Consider the following 16,935-nt stretch of genomic DNA (forward strand, 5'->3'; position numbering starts at 1 on the left):
AACTCAAATGAAAATATGGAAAAAATATAAAAAAAATTGGTTCACACTTGCTGCAATATTTGATACGTATGCAATTAAGAGTCGTTTTGTAGCAGCCAAAGAGATTGATGCAAGACGCGAAGATTTCCATCGGAGGGACGTGAAATATACCATATCTAGTTTCACGGAGTAACCGCGGGCCGCTCGCGAGAGTTCGAATTGAAGCAGATTACCCACGCGGTGGAAATTAGTCAAAACTAACAAAGGCCTCGGCGACCCGACGCGCGCGCGCGGCATTCGGCGTCCGCAATCGTGGCTGAATCGCGATCGCGCAATTCCGCAAACGGGGCGATTCGAGCCTTCGGACAAAAGATGTAATAATTCCGCCCCTGTTTTCCACCGCGCGCTGCCTCCTCTCTCTCTCTCTCTCTCTCTCTCCCCCCGTCATTTTCCCCGCGACGTTTCCCCGACCCTCGCGAGAAACCCTTTGTTTGCAAGACAAACAAGAATCGTTTGCTCGCAAGAGTCAGCGGTGGTGGAGGTTGAAGGACCGATTCCCTCTCTCTTTCTCTCTCTCGTTCTTTCTCTCGGAAAAGGACGCGGAATTTTAATTACGGAAATATTACCGGAGACCATGGATATAATTGCATTAGCCGATTTCGGAGTAAGGAATCGGTGGGAGGGTCGACGAGCGAATTCAACGAAATGTTATCCCGGATTCTCGATATCGTACAGTTGATCAAAATATTTTTTATGGCAAAACAATATTTTTTTTACGGTCCATGCAGTTCGAGTATGCCATGTGAAAAATATCGGCGCTCTCGTGACGAATGATTTCGCCTGTTTTTAATATATCAACAGTGCGAAATGTCGCCGATAAGCCGGTTGAACGATATCGTAAACATTTTAATTAAAGCTGGCGAAGGATATTTAATTTCGAATAATTAATGGTCGTCCGTCGAAATTCATGCGTCCCCGACAAAAGCCATCGCCCTCTCGATTACTCTTGATTTTCATTACACGAGTCAACAGCCACGAGGCTGACGGCTATTAAGCGCCCTTTTTTTTTCATCCCCCGCTGCTCCGAAACGAACTTATGGATTCTCGGCGAGCGCCGGAGATTCAAATACGGCTCGCGACACATTTTGTCCTACGCTTTTGTAAAGAGTATTTCATTAAACCGCGAAACAATGTGCTTTATAATAAAAGAATCTTTGATCAAGTGTCGTTCGATATATCATCCGTAAAATACCATTCCTTACTTAATTTTATATAGAAAATAGTCGCGATAGAGAGAAAGCATTTCGTGCCTCTCTGATATTTACATGTTTCAGTTCTTGTGATAAATATCAAATTAATCGCAATTTATCTTTTAGAGAATTAGAAAATTAACTATGCTATTTCTGAAAGATCCACGAAACGCTTGCCTTCGCCATGGTACGAAAAATCACGCATACATGTGACTCCATGCACGACGACACGACTCGGGCGAAAGATGTACAACGATGTTACGACATTACGTCGTTGATCCTTTTTACCGTATTTATGCAGCCGTGAAACCCGATCTCGCAGGCGACTGGCTGAAAGATGAACAGAATGGCGTGGCGGAAGGTGGGAGGATAGCGGGGGTGCGTTTTCGAACCGCGCGCCAATTTTCTTTGAACAACAGCCGCGTCTTTCGCGCAGACAATGCGCAGCGGATTCAATAAAACCGCAACAATAAGGGTGAAAACTGCGAGACTGGTACGCGAGGAATAGGGACAGGAGGAGGCCCGGAACGGGAGGGCGGGGAGGGGCTGCGGCAGCGAGTTGTACCGGCGCGAGAATGGGAAAGCCGAGGGTAATTTGAATGAAGAGACAAGAGACAATGCGTGGGCGAAGCGCCCGGAACAGAACGGAACGCGCCGGGGCGGAGAGGTAGTATTCTGGTGGTTAGGCGGGAGGAGAAATCCGGGAGGGTTGGAGGGGAGGGAGAGGAGCAGGAGAGGATGGGTGAAAACAACCGCGGAATCAAATTAGACACAGCGGCGGAGTAGGGCGAGAGGGAGGGACGAGGAACGGCGGCGTAGGGCGCGTGGGTGGCGAGCCAAAGAGAGAGCGGTACGGCGGGGTAATTATATTTACAAGTGGCAGTTCTCGAAAACAAAGGACCTCAAGATTGCTCGATTCATTCAAGAACTCCCGCGGAAGAATCGCCCTCTCTTCATCCCCCTCTTTCCTCCTTGCGGCGGGCGGGTCCCTTCGTGAGAGATCGTCGTCGTCGTCGATGAGTAGCCTGGAGTCTGTCTAATGTCACGTAAAAAGAGTGAGCGACGTGGGCGATCCGATAAGTAGCCTCTAGGCTGGCAAAATTCCAAGTAATACAATTGTCGAGATTTTCCAGTCGGGTATCTCGCGTTATTTTGAGCTACGTAACACGCGAACGCGAATAACGTAATCTGCTATCGTCATTTATGCGAATACTTAAGGCGATCGTCGTGCAAGTCTGCTGGATGTTGAAAATTTCGGAATTGAGTCTGTGATTCGATTAGTAAATGAGATTTTAGGCAATTATTCTTACCGCTACGTGGATTTCAACTTCAGGTTTGCAAGCTAATTTACATGAAAGATTGACCGTTATTGACTCGATTGCAAATCGAATAAAGCAATAGAGCTAAAATTAATCTTTGTTACATCGTTTGGGCGAATTTCCATTCTAATATCGCTCGCATTGTCATACCGGGTTAATTCCTGGAGATTTTCTCTTTTTTTCAGTTCTTAATATATTAAATATCTCAAGAGAAAAACTGGCTTCCACTATTACATCTTGCTTCATTATTTTAACATTTCTGGCAATTTCTGCAATAATATCGTCTAAATTTTAATGTCAAATATCTTATCAAGTTAAACTTCATTTGACACGTAAGACTTGCCATTAAAAATCTCATTGTTATGCATAAAAGTGCTTCCTTTTGGTGACATAACAAGTTCGCCTTTCCTTCTTTATTCTTTCTTTCTTTCTTTCTTCTACACTCCACACCGGTTAAATAATTTATTTCCGAATGTGTTGCGAGTCGCGCGATTGAAAAAGTGCTCACTTCTTCCCGGGGAACGAACGAGGACAGGTAACGAAGTACTTCGCCCCGTGATTTTTCAAAGGCTTCCCCGTCTTTTTCTCGCGACGAAGCCTTTGAACTTCCCCGAGCGCCTTTCGCGACGCGGTCGAGATTCTTTCCCTTACGCGAAAGACCATAAAGCAATTAAGTGGTATTTGTTCGCCTAGTTCCACCGAGATTACTTCAGCCTCGCGAGCAATGACTCGAGCTAATCAAATTACTTTTTATGAAAACGCCACGACCATTGAGAATCAGTTTCTCTTTCCAGCACGACGCTCGCGCTTCTCCGCGTCTTTTTTTTCACATGAAAATTATAGCGATGAGTCTCGAGGTTTTCGGCGCCTTTATTCTGAGAAATTATTGTCGATACTTTTAGCTCGAAATTTTGATATTCGGAGTTCAACTCCTGTTTCCGTCAATGTAAAAATAAAATATTTCGAACAACATTATGACAGAAGGAAAGCGTTATGTTATAATAAACACAATAATCCTTCTTGTTTCAAAATGTGCCGGTGTTAACCGCGCGTATCGTCGTCGTTGTCGCTTATCGCAGACTCGCAGAACATCGCATCTAGTCGTGGCTCCGGCGATTCTCTCGGCGTCCTTTTTAAATCCACCCCTTTCTGTTACGTACGAGCATGACGACAGTCGCAGGGAAATTGTTTGTCCGACTGACGACATTTCCCTCTCGCTCTCGCCCACCCTCGCGCAAGATAGACGACCCTTTTCACATATTTTCATACGTATATATCCGCGCCCCGCGCGGAACAAAGCAAAATGAAAAGATAGTTCGGATGCTTTGACTTCCGCTTACGTATGCATACTTTCGCGCGCGCGTGTATCGTTGTTACGTTATTCGCCTCTTTATAGCCGGCGAACAATAAGTATCGACTGAGAGACGCATGAGCGACCATCGCACCTGCCTCCTCTGTCCGGAAACTGTACAAAAGCGACAGGAATCGAGGAATCCTTACTGGAAATCTACTAATAAATTCCTCGAACATACACCCCGTGTGACGGCTATTCGATCGATTTATCGTCGACGTATTTCCTTATGCATGCACGTATATAGCGTTCACTTCCACATGTGAATTTCGCTGCTGCGCGAAGCGAAATTTATTTGGCATTTTTGCGGTAAAATTTATTTAACAGGCCCCGCGTCAATTAATAATGGCCGGGAAATATGCGGATTAATTACGACTGATGCCTAAGTCGTGGCAGGCTCGGTCGTTATCGGTGCGACAGAACGGGGCGCGTATACGAATATAAAAGGGCTTTACCGGCGCGGCGCGGAAACGCGGAAAAGCGGCGAAAGCTCGGACATTTGACGCGGCGGGCGTTTCCCTCGCCACCCTCCACCGACCCCGATGCGACGCGACGTTATGGAATTTTTGCGGAACGGCTTTTTTTAATTGATGCAATTCAAACCAGTCCAGCCGCCGGTGCCGCCTGGCACGCTCGTAAAACTTTTCGTCGCCTTTCGCGCCCGTCGCGCGCGAATTCGAAGCTCCGTTTGCTTCCTTTTCCCGGCATCGCCGATCCTTCCGCCCTCATCACGGAAAAACACTCGGCGAGGGCACTCCTGGGACACATCAAGCTTCCTAGGAACTGTTCCGCCGCGCGGAATTATGCCGGTCCTTAGGCGAGTAACCCTAAGCGCGCCTCTCGTAATCTCGCTCGCGGGAAATCTCACGCGGAAACGAAACGACGATATCGCTTTCTCGATTGCCGTGAGAATTGATCCGATCGATTTTCATTTGTTACATTTACTTTCTTACATTATTGTTTACTTATTATCCAGTTCATTAATTTTATTTATTGTAAAAACATTCGCATCCTGTTCACGAATTACGGATATAATTATGTCAATCTCTTCAGATAATTTTCAGTACTACTCGCAAGCAAGAATCCTGTTACGATAAGAACATCGATCTCGCGTAGGTATGTATGCCGTCGACCTTAAGAAATACGCGTGTAAAATTGCGTTTCCTGATTGCAAAAACGCGATAGCGCTGCGGGTTTTCCGGCATTAACGAAAAGCGCGGTGCCCCACAACCGAGTTCCGCTCATCCCTTCCCCTCTTCGCTCGCTCTTGGCATAATGAAAAGCTTAGCAGTTGGTTTAACTTGGCTGAGGATTAAGTTTACCTCGTTTCAAGGGTGCCAGAGCAGCGTGGAATTTCTACCTCTTATTTTTCCACCTCCTCGCCCCGGCGCGCGGCGCTGGAAAAGAGCGCGCGGTAGGTATTTCTTAATTAGCAGCAAGTATCTCGTCCGACGGAAGTTGCCTTATTAATTAATATTACAGAAGAGAGACACGATGGGGGGGAGGGAGGCAGAGAGAGAGAAAGCAAAGAGAAAAGAGAGGGTGAGAGGGAGAGGGGGTGACGGATGCGAGGGTAAGAATATTTTCTGTGAAACGCGACTTTCGCTTATACGATTACGCGGTCAAGATAATCGCCAGATTACTCTCATTAAAATAAAAAAAAAATATACGCTATACAACTGTGAGTGTGTATAATCGCGGAATGCGATGAATAATCACGGAATTCTATGCGACACACGGGCCGAGATTAAATCTTACACGTAAATAGTAACCGAGACTTAAATATAAGCTGAAATGTCGCGTGTTCTTGAGGGATACGGAGAGATATGCTAATCCCGTTTAAACTTAAACCTGAGAAATGTTAGAGAAATTACTAAGCCACGGTGATAACCTAAATAAAATGGTTTTACTTTTTCGTCGTTGTTAATTATAAAGTAGATATTAAAAGATAAATTCTCACACACATCTGCAGAAAAAAATGTCTTGTTTCGTAAGTTCACGCATTTCTTTTACTATTTGGTAATATTACTGCACAACCCCTCATTTTTGTACGACTTGATATTATACGAAACAAATCGTCTTGTGTCATTTACACGTCACTCAGAGCCAATCGAAACTACTCACCACGCCACTTTTGCCACATTGTTTTGGCCACTCGTGACGGTCGCTTAATACGGCCGTCAACGAGCTCGCAAAGATAAATTCGCGTCCGCAGTCTCGAGAAGTGTCATTAACGAAAGGGTCGAATATGCCCTATGGTATCGCTAGGGCCGTCCGCTCCGAAGGAGCAGTAAAACTCGAAGCTCGACGAAGAAAAGGGCAGGCCGGCGCGGCGCGGAAGAGAGCAACTAAATAATACGGTCTCTCGGAGAGCGGATATTCGGGAAGTTAACGTCGCGAAAACGAGAGGCCGTATAGGAAAAAGTAAGGAGAGAAAAGAAAGAGCGGCCGGTGTCGCGCGCGAGACGTTTTAATAAACCGAGTTGGCCAATCAAAGTAGGAGTTAAGGACTTTTCTTGTTTTTTAACGGCCGTTTTTACGCCCGCTTAAATCACGCGCCGCTGCCGCCCGCGCCGTTCGGCTCGCGAAATGATGGGGCGGAAAGTGAAGGAACGCGAGCGAAGGGATGCCTTGCTCGGAGCAAGAAAGCACTCGGAATTCAGAAAGGCGCGGAGAGATTTTTACGAGTGAATGGCGATGAGAGGGAAGGGCAAACGGACGTGAGCGCACGGACGAGTATATTCGCGTACACTCGCTATTTTGATCTTATCGATGCACACCTCAGGCTTATCGAGGCAATAGCTAATCTTTTCCGTGTGGAGAAGAACGTATGAAAAAAAAAAAGATAAAAGTTATATATTGATTTAAAATAATAATCAAGTCCGAGAACACGTTAAATATATTTTATTACTGACCTGTATATTGTTATTCTTATATTATACTATATATTATATATTATATCGCGTTATTAGAGTATCGATACTTCGGTACTTGACGTTTCGATTCGGAACGAGCTACTTTGTGGGGCTGCATCGACGGCGGACAGGTGGTTATTTTAACGTTCGATAAGCGCAGACGGAAGCGCATAGGGATGCAGAGTTATTGGCACTTTAAGCGTAGACTTTTCATTCACGGCCTCTATAGACTCGCGCGTTGCGCACCGCAAACTATATACATTTTTCATTCAGTCAGTTAGATGAATGATCTCACGTTGCGAGAGAGTGCACAGAAGTTCGTGCCGGAGTATCGGCGTTTTTGTTACGTGGAAACGAACCGAACAATACATGTTACCGATCGTATGTGAAATTACTGTGTGCAGTACCGCGCTTGCAGACAGATGTTATTTCTATTAGGCGGCAAAATAAAACAAGACACGGCATCCCTCAGTTTCTGCCCCGTCTTTTCACACAAACGCGTAATCTCGTCATTTAATTCTTTTCGTGAATTAATCTGCTATATTTTCTATTCTACGTAGTATTATTAGTACTACGTAGTATTATTAGTACTACGTAGTATTATTAGCAATTTGTGCAAATAACTAGTTTTTCGAGCACCAATTATTTCTTAATATAATCTTTTTCTTTCTTTAAATAATATATTGATCAATATAAATCGCGCGCGTGAATAAATATTGGATGACATTTTATATAAATAATTCCATTGTTTCATAATGAAATTAGAAACGTATAGATAATATTAATACATTTTAGATTACGTAAAGTTACATTATTAATAAATAAGGGTGGATGTGCTATGAAAAACTAGAATAAAACATGCCTTATAAAAATAAATTATTATCATTATTGTATTTTTTTTTTGTTAAATGTATTTTTGGGTGCATTACCTGATTGAGACATTTCTTGTCTATCTCTTTACTTATAACATATCTTGTAACATATTGAAAAAAGATCTTGTTATCTAAGCATTAATTTGTACAATATTTATAATCCTGGAAAGATATAATATATTTTGGAAGGAGGAAAAGAAGGGAAAATGAACACTTACATCTAACTTTCGGTCAGGTACCGACCGAATTGCAGAACGAAATCGTAATTATCCCCCGTGGATTAATTACTGTAGTTACCGACGCGCGACGATCAAGTAACGAACTACCATTACCATAGGAATACTATTTACCATACGTGCATGCATCTATAATTCGAGGATCGATATCGGTGCTCCGTTTCGAGAAAATTCGTAGGGTGCGATGGTACTACGATCGCGCGAGGTACGTCTAATGAAACTACCGCTCCCTCGCGACATTGCACAAAACAGTAACATTACGGAGCAAGTGACGCTACGGTTGCGCGGATTACACTTAACGAATCTGTCGCGTTATCGGTCAGAAAACAATATTCCGCAGCGGATTTTCCATCGAATCGACGATAATCGACACCCGAAGGCCTCGGTATGTCAAAATTCGCCACCGCATCGTTATATAGTTACTCGCGAGTTAACGGAGTATGCTGTATTCCACGTCGCGTTCAGAAACCGAACTCGAAAATCGCACCGATATTAATCCCATGATTATCTGTATGTGGTAAATACCTGGCGACGAACTCGCGCGTGTCGTAGCCTGGCAGCATTTCCGGGAAAATATCCAAAACAAGCGAAGACGACGTTTCCTCGGCACTCCGTGAACTCCGGTAGATCTGCAGAGGCCGGATCGCCCGGTACTCCATGCACCACACACCACACAAGACACACGATTCACATATTCCGATATTCGTAACACGCACTGCATTCCGATCACGTACACACATACACTTTAATCACGCACAAATATCTCTCGCAAATAACGGCAACGATAGCGAGAGATACACGGAGCCACTCGGATATACGTCTACACCGTACCGACACGTTTCTAGAACTACTGGTTCGGCGCGCAATTGCGATCCTCCGAAATTTCAAATCGGGGGGAACCAATCACGTCGCGGCGATCGAGCGTGCTCCATATGTACTCGCTGCACTTAATGTGGGATGCATGGACGCTTGATCTTTGGAGGAAAGGAGAGAGAACGAACACGGCGAGTGCAAATAGGTGCAAAACAATTATCTTTATTAAAATGCTGTTATAAAGAAATAAAATACAAATGTTTTAATCAACAGATTAAAGTAACGAATTAATTGCGATAATTTGCCTGATACATAGAATTGTTCCTGATATTGCAAATTATATTAAAACATTGAAACTTGCTCGAAATAGCAGACTCTAATTGTAGAAATTATTTAACGTAGAAATAAAAGTCGAAAAAGAAATAAATGAGAAAATTATATTCTAGACGGCTTTAATAAATCCTATTTTAATGGATCTTATTTAATAGAAGTACAATTTAAAGGTTGATCTTAAAGATATGTTAACAGTTGGAATATATTTGAGACCTCGTATGTTTGTGATTGCATCTTCATTAAAATTGTAGTGATAAGCATTATCTCGCAAGTTATCACTAAAAGAGACTACTAAGATTAGATGTATTAATCATTAAATCGGATTATATGACGGCTTTCTCAATCTTAAACTTAGAATCTTTAATACATAACAATAACAAAGTAAGGCTCTTGAGTGCAAAAATTGAATCTAATTGTAAAAGATTGACCTCCGAATTTCTAAAAATTAAAGTCAGAATGCATATTACTTTTTCATTTTCTGCTTAAATTCTAAACGGTGAAATTAATTGATAGTTTTTATATTACTTTCAGATAAGATAATGTTAGATAAAAAACTTTATTCATTACTATATTACAGCATGAAAGAGTGGAAAAAGTGTGAAAGGTAAAATAAAATGTACTTAAAATACATTTTATTAATTTATTAACTGTTTAAAAACGCAAAAGCTCTGCATCGCATCTATAACATTTACTAAGCGTGAAATTTTACATGGATAGTGATGTATTTCGAATTTTGCCTATATATTGGATTTACTCGAGCGCATTAGGGATTTATTATCACTCCCATCGTCGATTGTCCTTGGCATGGTTATTAATTAACAGGTGCAAGGCTTGCATGAGCACTTTCCACCCGATTTGCAGGCACATTGGTCTGTAAAAAAAGAAAATAATTTATTTATCATAAAGAAGATGTGATCTTTCTATAAAAAAGATAAAAGCAGATATTCACGATAAAACTTAAAAACAAAATTACTTTAAATAACTCTTGAAAAATTAAGTGTTGGCTACTCTTTTCACTTCTCGCTTTAAAATATAGAAGTATTGTTTTTTGCTAATATAAAATAAATAAATTAAATATAAAATAAAAAATTGTGAAAATAAATTCGGCGAAGAAAAAAACACGAAGCATACGACACAAGCAAAAAGCTTAAACGAAAAAGGAATGCAGTGCTCCAAGAAATCATTTCATGACTCATTTCATTACGTGTAATGATCGAGACAACGCGGCGTAGAAGCTTTAAATAACATATTACGCGCAATTGCACCACACAACGAAATTGTGCCACAAGTCTCGTGGAATTGCGATGTACAGTTAAAGGATATGACGAGCCGGTATCGGCGATGGCCGTCATTAACCGGTCATTGTCCGGAATGAAAAACAAAAAATAATACAGTTAGTCGACACGCGTTTTTGCTCGTCGATTGTTTGGAAAAAGAGACATTCCAACGCGGCATTGTGAAAACGAGTTTGACAGCTCACACAACTGGTTGTAATTAAAAATAATAACTCGTTAGAAGCGCGACGAGCAAGCAGCGAATTGCACAGTCGGAGCAAAATGCATTATTAATTCTTGATATGATTACCCTTGCATCCGGAATCGCAGCACGAACAATTGTCACCGCATTTGCAGTCCTGGCATTTGTCTGTAATAAAATAAATTTAAAAAAATTATTTTCGAGATTTACTTAAAGAGAGATTAGAATTTAGAAATACATATTAGGATACAATTCTATAGATAATATAAATAAATATATATTTATTAAAAATCGCGTATGTTTCAACAAAATATTTCAATAATTCAGTAACTGATCAATTGCCCTTTGACCATGCACTGCCGAATCAATGATAATTAGAAATCAATCGCGTGACGTCTCTTTAAAGATCACAGATCTATTTCTTGCTTATACATATATCTCATTGTTTCTCAATAGCTCCTCTATAGAGCAACAGTAACAATTGAGGAAACGTCATGTCAAACTCTCTATTAATGTTCATTAAGCATTTAAGAGGCACACTCACCCTTGCATTTATCGCATCCTGGTCCCGGCATTTTGGTTGGCTTTGGCTTGTCGCTTCACGGTAGAGGCTCGAAGAGATAATGCAGCGGAATGCTTACTCGCCAGTAGAACGTCGCGGCTTCGTATTTATCGATCCTTCCCCACCACGGCCGGGCTTGGTTCCGAGCGGCTTGACAAGCGCAACCGCGCAGCGTGTGCAATCGTCAACATGTGTGCTATGCGCAATTCTTCAGGGCCGTGCGATTCCAGTGACACGAGTTTTTCTAACAGGTTGTCGACTAATAGGATGACGTAGGAAGCGGCGTTATCACGTTATCTCTATTCGATCCCTATGGTACTGCGACGTTCCTGTAGATATTTAATTCGAATCAATGTGCGCATTTAAGTTTGATATAATTTTTGTCTTAATATATTTTTAATCGTATTCGTTCTTATCGTTGTGTACAAATACGAGCTTGATAATCATAAAATCATAAAACTTCAAAATGTTAGCATTATACGACACCGACCTAGTAGGTACCTATAGATTTATATATAAATTTAAAAATGAAAATAGGGAATTTTTAAATAAACTCAATCATTAGAATGAATGATAATATATACTAACTTTGGACATTTTAACTTTTGTATCATATTATCTCTAAAGAATTTGATCTTACACAGTTATAAATTGAATATTATTTTCCACTGAAAAACTAAATATTTAATACATAAACGAGTAAAGATATTTAATAAAAGAAGGTATACATAAATATTACTGGCACAAAAAATAGCTCTGCAATAATTTAACGAACAATATTTACAAATTTTTATACATTTTCGTGGTGATTGACCGACATCTACTGTCTATCAGGAAGTGGAATGTTACGTAAGATCAAAAAAGTTTTACTCAAGTCCGGCATATGAAGGACACTCAAATCATGTCAATAATAAGTGTCCTCGTACAATATGTTCTGCTTCCTGATTGCCTAATTAAAAATTAAGTGCCGCGATATTGGCATAGATCTCGAAGGTATTATTGACTCAAGATCGGTCTTTTTTTGCGTATGAGAAAAATACTTAACGTATACCCCGGTGCCGGCCATCAGGATTATGCTGGGCTTGCGTGGGCTGAAGAACTCTCCCTCAAGCAACCACCCTCTGGTATAAATAAATCACCTGGAAACCGCCAAAGCATTAAACTCAGATAACCGATAATCAGGGCGTTTCCGTGCCCTTCCTCCGTAAACCACGCGACATAACTCGCACGACGTAAGCCCCCGATTCATATTAAAATGTCCAAGATCGACGGCCCTGTTGTATTGTCGGTAGAAAACCAATCACGAGAATTGCAAGAAACGACGCAGTATTGTTGTGCCTTACGTGTCGTATCGATAAGAGAGGAAGAGAGGACCTTCCACAGCATTCTAGATTGTGAGAACCACGTATTTGATGATCGCCGCTCTTTGAAACCTTTCCATCCGGCTTTTTACCATATTTACTCCATTTTTCCACAGCAGATTTTATGACGTCTCTCGTAAAATCGTTCTTGTCGATGTTTATTCGAAGCAATTTCCATTAAAAAGCTCTCCGTGTTTTCTTCTCGCTCCTATTTTACATTCAACGTGTAGCAATGTATACAACGTATGTATACGTCACAAACTTCTTTCCCAACTGCAATAATACTCAATATAAATGTTAATATTAGGATGGCAAAACTTAAGAACTAGGTCGGCACATTTACCTATTAGATAAGAACGAGAATGTGTAGACTTTTGAATTGACGTCACTTTTCTTTGTTGTGTACCTATTTTACTGCATGCTATTTTTCAAGAAACAGGTTCGAGTAATAGATTTAATTTTCCTGCTATCTTCGATAGGAAGTAGGAAATCGAATTATAGAGTTGCCCCTAACAAGATGGCAACACTACACTAATTAGCCGCGCGCGGGCAAACGCTCTCTCTCGCGAGCGCTTGGCCGCGCCGACTTAAGTTTATAAACAAATTCTGGAAATATACTCATCGGCCGATCGACGACACCACAAAGAGTCGAATTAGACACATATGCTATTGGAATCACAATAGCGACTCGCAGAAAGTATTTGCACACATGATACTGTCGGAGATACATCTCATTTTAGAGTGTAAGACTTACGCTACATCCAACTACATCGATCACACTCATCTCCAAACTATGATGAACAAAAAGACTGCTTAAACTTGCGGACCAAAATGGCAATAAAATGCGTAGCAAAATACAGTGTTACGACACAAAAATGTGAAATAATACTTGACACAAAAAAATAATTTCAATTGCACTTTTAATAAAACTATAATATATAAAAATATTTAGAAAAATTTTATGAAACGTGTATGAAACATAGATTGTCACACAATTTTTTTTGTACGTGAGAATGTTTTGCGCATTATCTATTCAATGTGCACGGACTTTTCTGCGAAATCGTAATGAATTTCGTTATTCCAAGTGATCTGGACTTCGTTATTCCAAGTGATCTGGACTGATTGCGTACGACCTGAAATAATATAATGCAAAATTTAAATTATATATATTTGTTCTTAAAACTTTAGAGTCTTAAAACTTTTTTCTTAAATTATATTTAAATTTAATTTGTAATTTAAGTGTAATTCATTAAAAATATATATACACATTTAAATCGGAAAAAATTTTAAAATATGTAAATATTAATGTCATAAATATGTATATATATCTTTTTTTTAATTTGAATTAAATTTAAACTACAAATTAAATGTAAATACAATTTAAGAAAAAGCATATATATATATATATATGTATAATTCATAGCTTGCAATTCAATTTTACAATACTTTCGTGTTGGATCACGACTTTACCTTATGTTAGCGCAGTAATTCATTTAAGTATACGATTTCCCATTTTTCGTTTTTGCTTCCATTATCTAAAGAAGATTTTTAAGTCGTTACAAATATGTATATTATTTTAAAGTTATCAGATTAAATTTTGGAATACATTCAAAAGTGCAAACTCCCATCTCATGTACACAAATTACTACATGAGATAGAAGTTTGCACTTTTGAATGCAAAAAGTTACCAGCAACCTTTTCGTCTCCTATTGTTGTTCCAGTCACCTTCTGAAATAATATAAAACAAAGTAAATTAATATATTGCAGAAGATTTTGCAAAGTATGTGTATATCTTTATTAATGCCGATTTAAATATCTTTATTTATTTTGCTTACCTCTGTTTGTCTTGGAGATGGTCGAAACTTCATAATTCTTGGACTGGGCGATTGAGTCTGCTTTCTTTCAGATGTAAATACTTCTTCGTCCGTTTTAGACTGTAGATTTTTCTTCAGATAGGGTTTCTTGCCCTTGATGTACATGCCAACAGGGGATACTACATGATCATAATTTTCCATCTGACGATAAATTTTTTTCATTGTCGACTCGTCTTGCTTATTTAAGTTCGGCAGCAAAGTTGGAAAATACTGGCGCTTTGGTCTGCAGCCCTTAACAGGCGTCTTTCCAGGGGTCATAAAAAGCCGTGGTTTTGAAACAAATGTTTTGGTAGGTCGATGTTTCGCCGACGAAGGACTTATACTTTTCTTTCCTGGCGAACGCTTCGGCGTCCTTAATGACTTATTCCCTAATAAAATCGACGAACAAGAATCGAGATTTTCGTTGGACATCTTCTTACTCTTCTTAGCTCGAATGTCTTTTCCGTCACGAGGAGTACGAGGACTATTCAATTTTGCTCCGTGAAGTAAATTGAGTATAGGTCTGCGCTCTTCCAAGTAATCTTGATATTTCTTGACACACATTAGAATTTTCTTGAATTTATCATCGTTTGTAGTTGGCGAGGATTTGCTGATTACAATTTTCGGATGTATATCTTCTACTGATTCTGAATTTTCATTAATTTCCATTATTTTTGCCGTGTCAATGCACCTTTGTCTTTCCTTCGCAATCTCATACATGAGCGAACTTTCAAGTTCGATTATTTCACGATGCTTACTACGTTGTGTTCGCTGGTTAAATGTATCTTTCTTCGATTTCGTTTTATCGTACTTTTCATTTGATACCAATCTGTGTTGCAAATTTTGCGTTTTAGGTGTTTTATTTAGGTGTTGATTTACCGAGGTGCATGTCCCAGCTTTTCTTATCTCTTCCTGAATATTGAAGGAATCCTCCAAAGAAGCCATTTGACTTTCATACGCTCGTCGAATATCTTCCATGCTTCGCGAGGAAGACTGTGATTGACTGTCTTTCCTTCCCGAGAGACTCCTGGATTCTTCCGGATATAAAGTCTCACAATACGCTTCTAGATGTTCAAAGTTATTTGTGCTATCAAGCAACAAAGTAGAAGTATTTTTTGATTTACGCCGACATATTTTCTTGGGGCTTCTAATATTACGTCGGGGAGAAATAGGTGTTGAACATAGAGTTTTATTATTATTTAGAGGAGTTCCAGGAAAAAGAGATTTCCATGAAACATTAGATTTACATTCTTGACTTTTTCTTCTTGCATAAATTGATGTCGACATACCAGGAGACTGAGGCCATTCGGGAATGGTTTCATCCTCTATAAATTTACACATTCTTCGAAGCTCTTCGTTGAATCTGTATACGCTGACTTCTGGATATTGTAAGGAATCGTTTATAATGGACTCTTCAATTATAGTTAGCAATCCTTCTGTAAAGCCTTTTGGTGAATCATAGCAATTTGCGGATAAACGTCTCAGAAGACGCTGTTGCACAGTTGCTTCTTTCAATGGTTTTTCATCCGCCAACGAATGTAGGAACGTTCTTAATTCCAAAGGATCAAGTTCTTCTTTGGAGCTCGTTTCGCTGCTTGTTGAATCGTGCCGCTCATCTTCCGCAAGGTACGAATCATCTTTCCTTCTTGGTAAAGCAGAAGACTGTGACAATTTCAATGCATTAAAGGACGGAATAATTTTTTCAACATTCTCACTGCAACTTGTTACAATCTTAGAAGAAAGCTGGTCAGCTTTAATATTATGATTGGTATCTCTATTCAAAATTCTATCGAACGTAGTGTAGCTCTTAGACCTTGTAAGTTCTTGACCGAGTAAGACTGTATTTTCTAATGAATCTATTGACACAGAACGTTGGCGTTTATTAAAACTCTGTTGTTCCTCGGCCATATTACTTAAATGACGAATATTGATATTTGCACTTGTTTCAGGTAATGTGGTATTTAATTGTTTTTCAAGAGTATCATATTCTTTAATCAGGTGTTCATTATGGAACAAATTTATACATTTGTTTAAATCAGGTTTGATCGACAAATATGATGTCGAATCCAATGTATCCATTGATTGAGGCTGCTTATTATCATATGTGGCATTATAGCTTTCCTGAGCAGTATTGCACAAGTCGGATAATGAGCTACATCGCTGACTGGCTAAACTACCTGCTAGAATAATGGAATCCCGAGATTTGTTCCTTGAACGGCTATATTTTTCAGCTTCACCTTGTGTATTTCTCATGTCATTTAATCTGTTCTCTGACGACGCTCGAGGGATGATCTCTCCCTTACTTATGGTTAGACCTGTGTAAATACACATATTTATTTAAACTGTACATTCAAATTTAAGCATATCATAAAATATAAAGTAAAACATAAAATATTACGTCTAAATAGGCATTTTACTGAAAGTTTTTCTTTTATATAATATAAAATATAATAATACATAAGGTAGTTCAAATATATATATAAATAAAAATTTGATTCTATACATGTTATATATATATAATATATATATATAAAACTCCTTTGGAGGTCTGATTGGACCGTTTGGACCACTGTGCTTTTAAGAAGCAAAAAATTTCACAACAATAACAAGGGCTA

At 39.6% G+C, this 16,935-nt stretch overlaps 2 protein-coding genes across 6 annotated transcripts in view; both read right to left on the reverse strand.

Moving 5' to 3' along the window:
• The window catches only part of LOC112452145, a 200,304-nt gene extending 191,577 nt beyond the window's left edge, over nucleotides 1-8,727 (reverse strand). Inside the window, exon 1 of the mRNA XM_025012216.1 lies at nucleotides 8,448-8,727. Coding sequence (XP_024867984.1) covers nucleotides 8,448-8,643 — 196 coding nt within the window. The 5' untranslated portion in view covers nucleotides 8,644-8,727. The remainder of the gene's footprint in view (nucleotides 1-8,447) is intronic.
• A 967-nt stretch (nucleotides 8,728-9,694) lies between these two features.
• LOC112452160 overlaps nucleotides 9,695-16,935 on the reverse strand; it is a 7,932-nt gene continuing 691 nt past the window's right edge. The window contains exons 2-10 of one of the 5 annotated variants that reach the window (XM_025012243.1): nucleotides 16,187-16,635; nucleotides 14,303-16,135; nucleotides 14,156-14,195; nucleotides 13,938-14,002; nucleotides 12,811-13,600; nucleotides 12,450-12,740; nucleotides 11,089-12,245; nucleotides 10,653-10,712; nucleotides 9,695-9,939 (exon numbers count right to left, since the gene is read on the reverse strand). In XM_025012243.1, coding sequence (XP_024868011.1) covers nucleotides 13,944-14,002; nucleotides 14,156-14,195; nucleotides 14,303-16,135; nucleotides 16,187-16,635 — 2,381 coding nt within the window. In that variant the 3' untranslated portion in view covers nucleotides 9,695-9,939; nucleotides 10,653-10,712; nucleotides 11,089-12,245; ... (1 more) ...; nucleotides 12,811-13,600; nucleotides 13,938-13,943. Of the gene's footprint in view, nucleotides 9,940-10,652; nucleotides 10,713-11,088; nucleotides 12,246-12,449; nucleotides 12,741-12,810; nucleotides 13,601-13,937; nucleotides 14,003-14,155; nucleotides 14,196-14,302; nucleotides 16,636-16,935 lie in introns of all 5 variants that reach the window. The other 4 variants (XM_025012241.1, XM_025012240.1, XM_025012242.1 and 1 more) reach the window with 4 other exon arrangements.

Source organism: Temnothorax curvispinosus, unplaced genomic scaffold, assembly GCF_003070985.1.
Source record: "Temnothorax curvispinosus isolate PA1 unplaced genomic scaffold, ASM307098v1 QBEX01002996.1, whole genome shotgun sequence".
NCBI lineage: Eukaryota > Metazoa > Arthropoda > Insecta > Hymenoptera > Formicidae > Temnothorax > Temnothorax curvispinosus.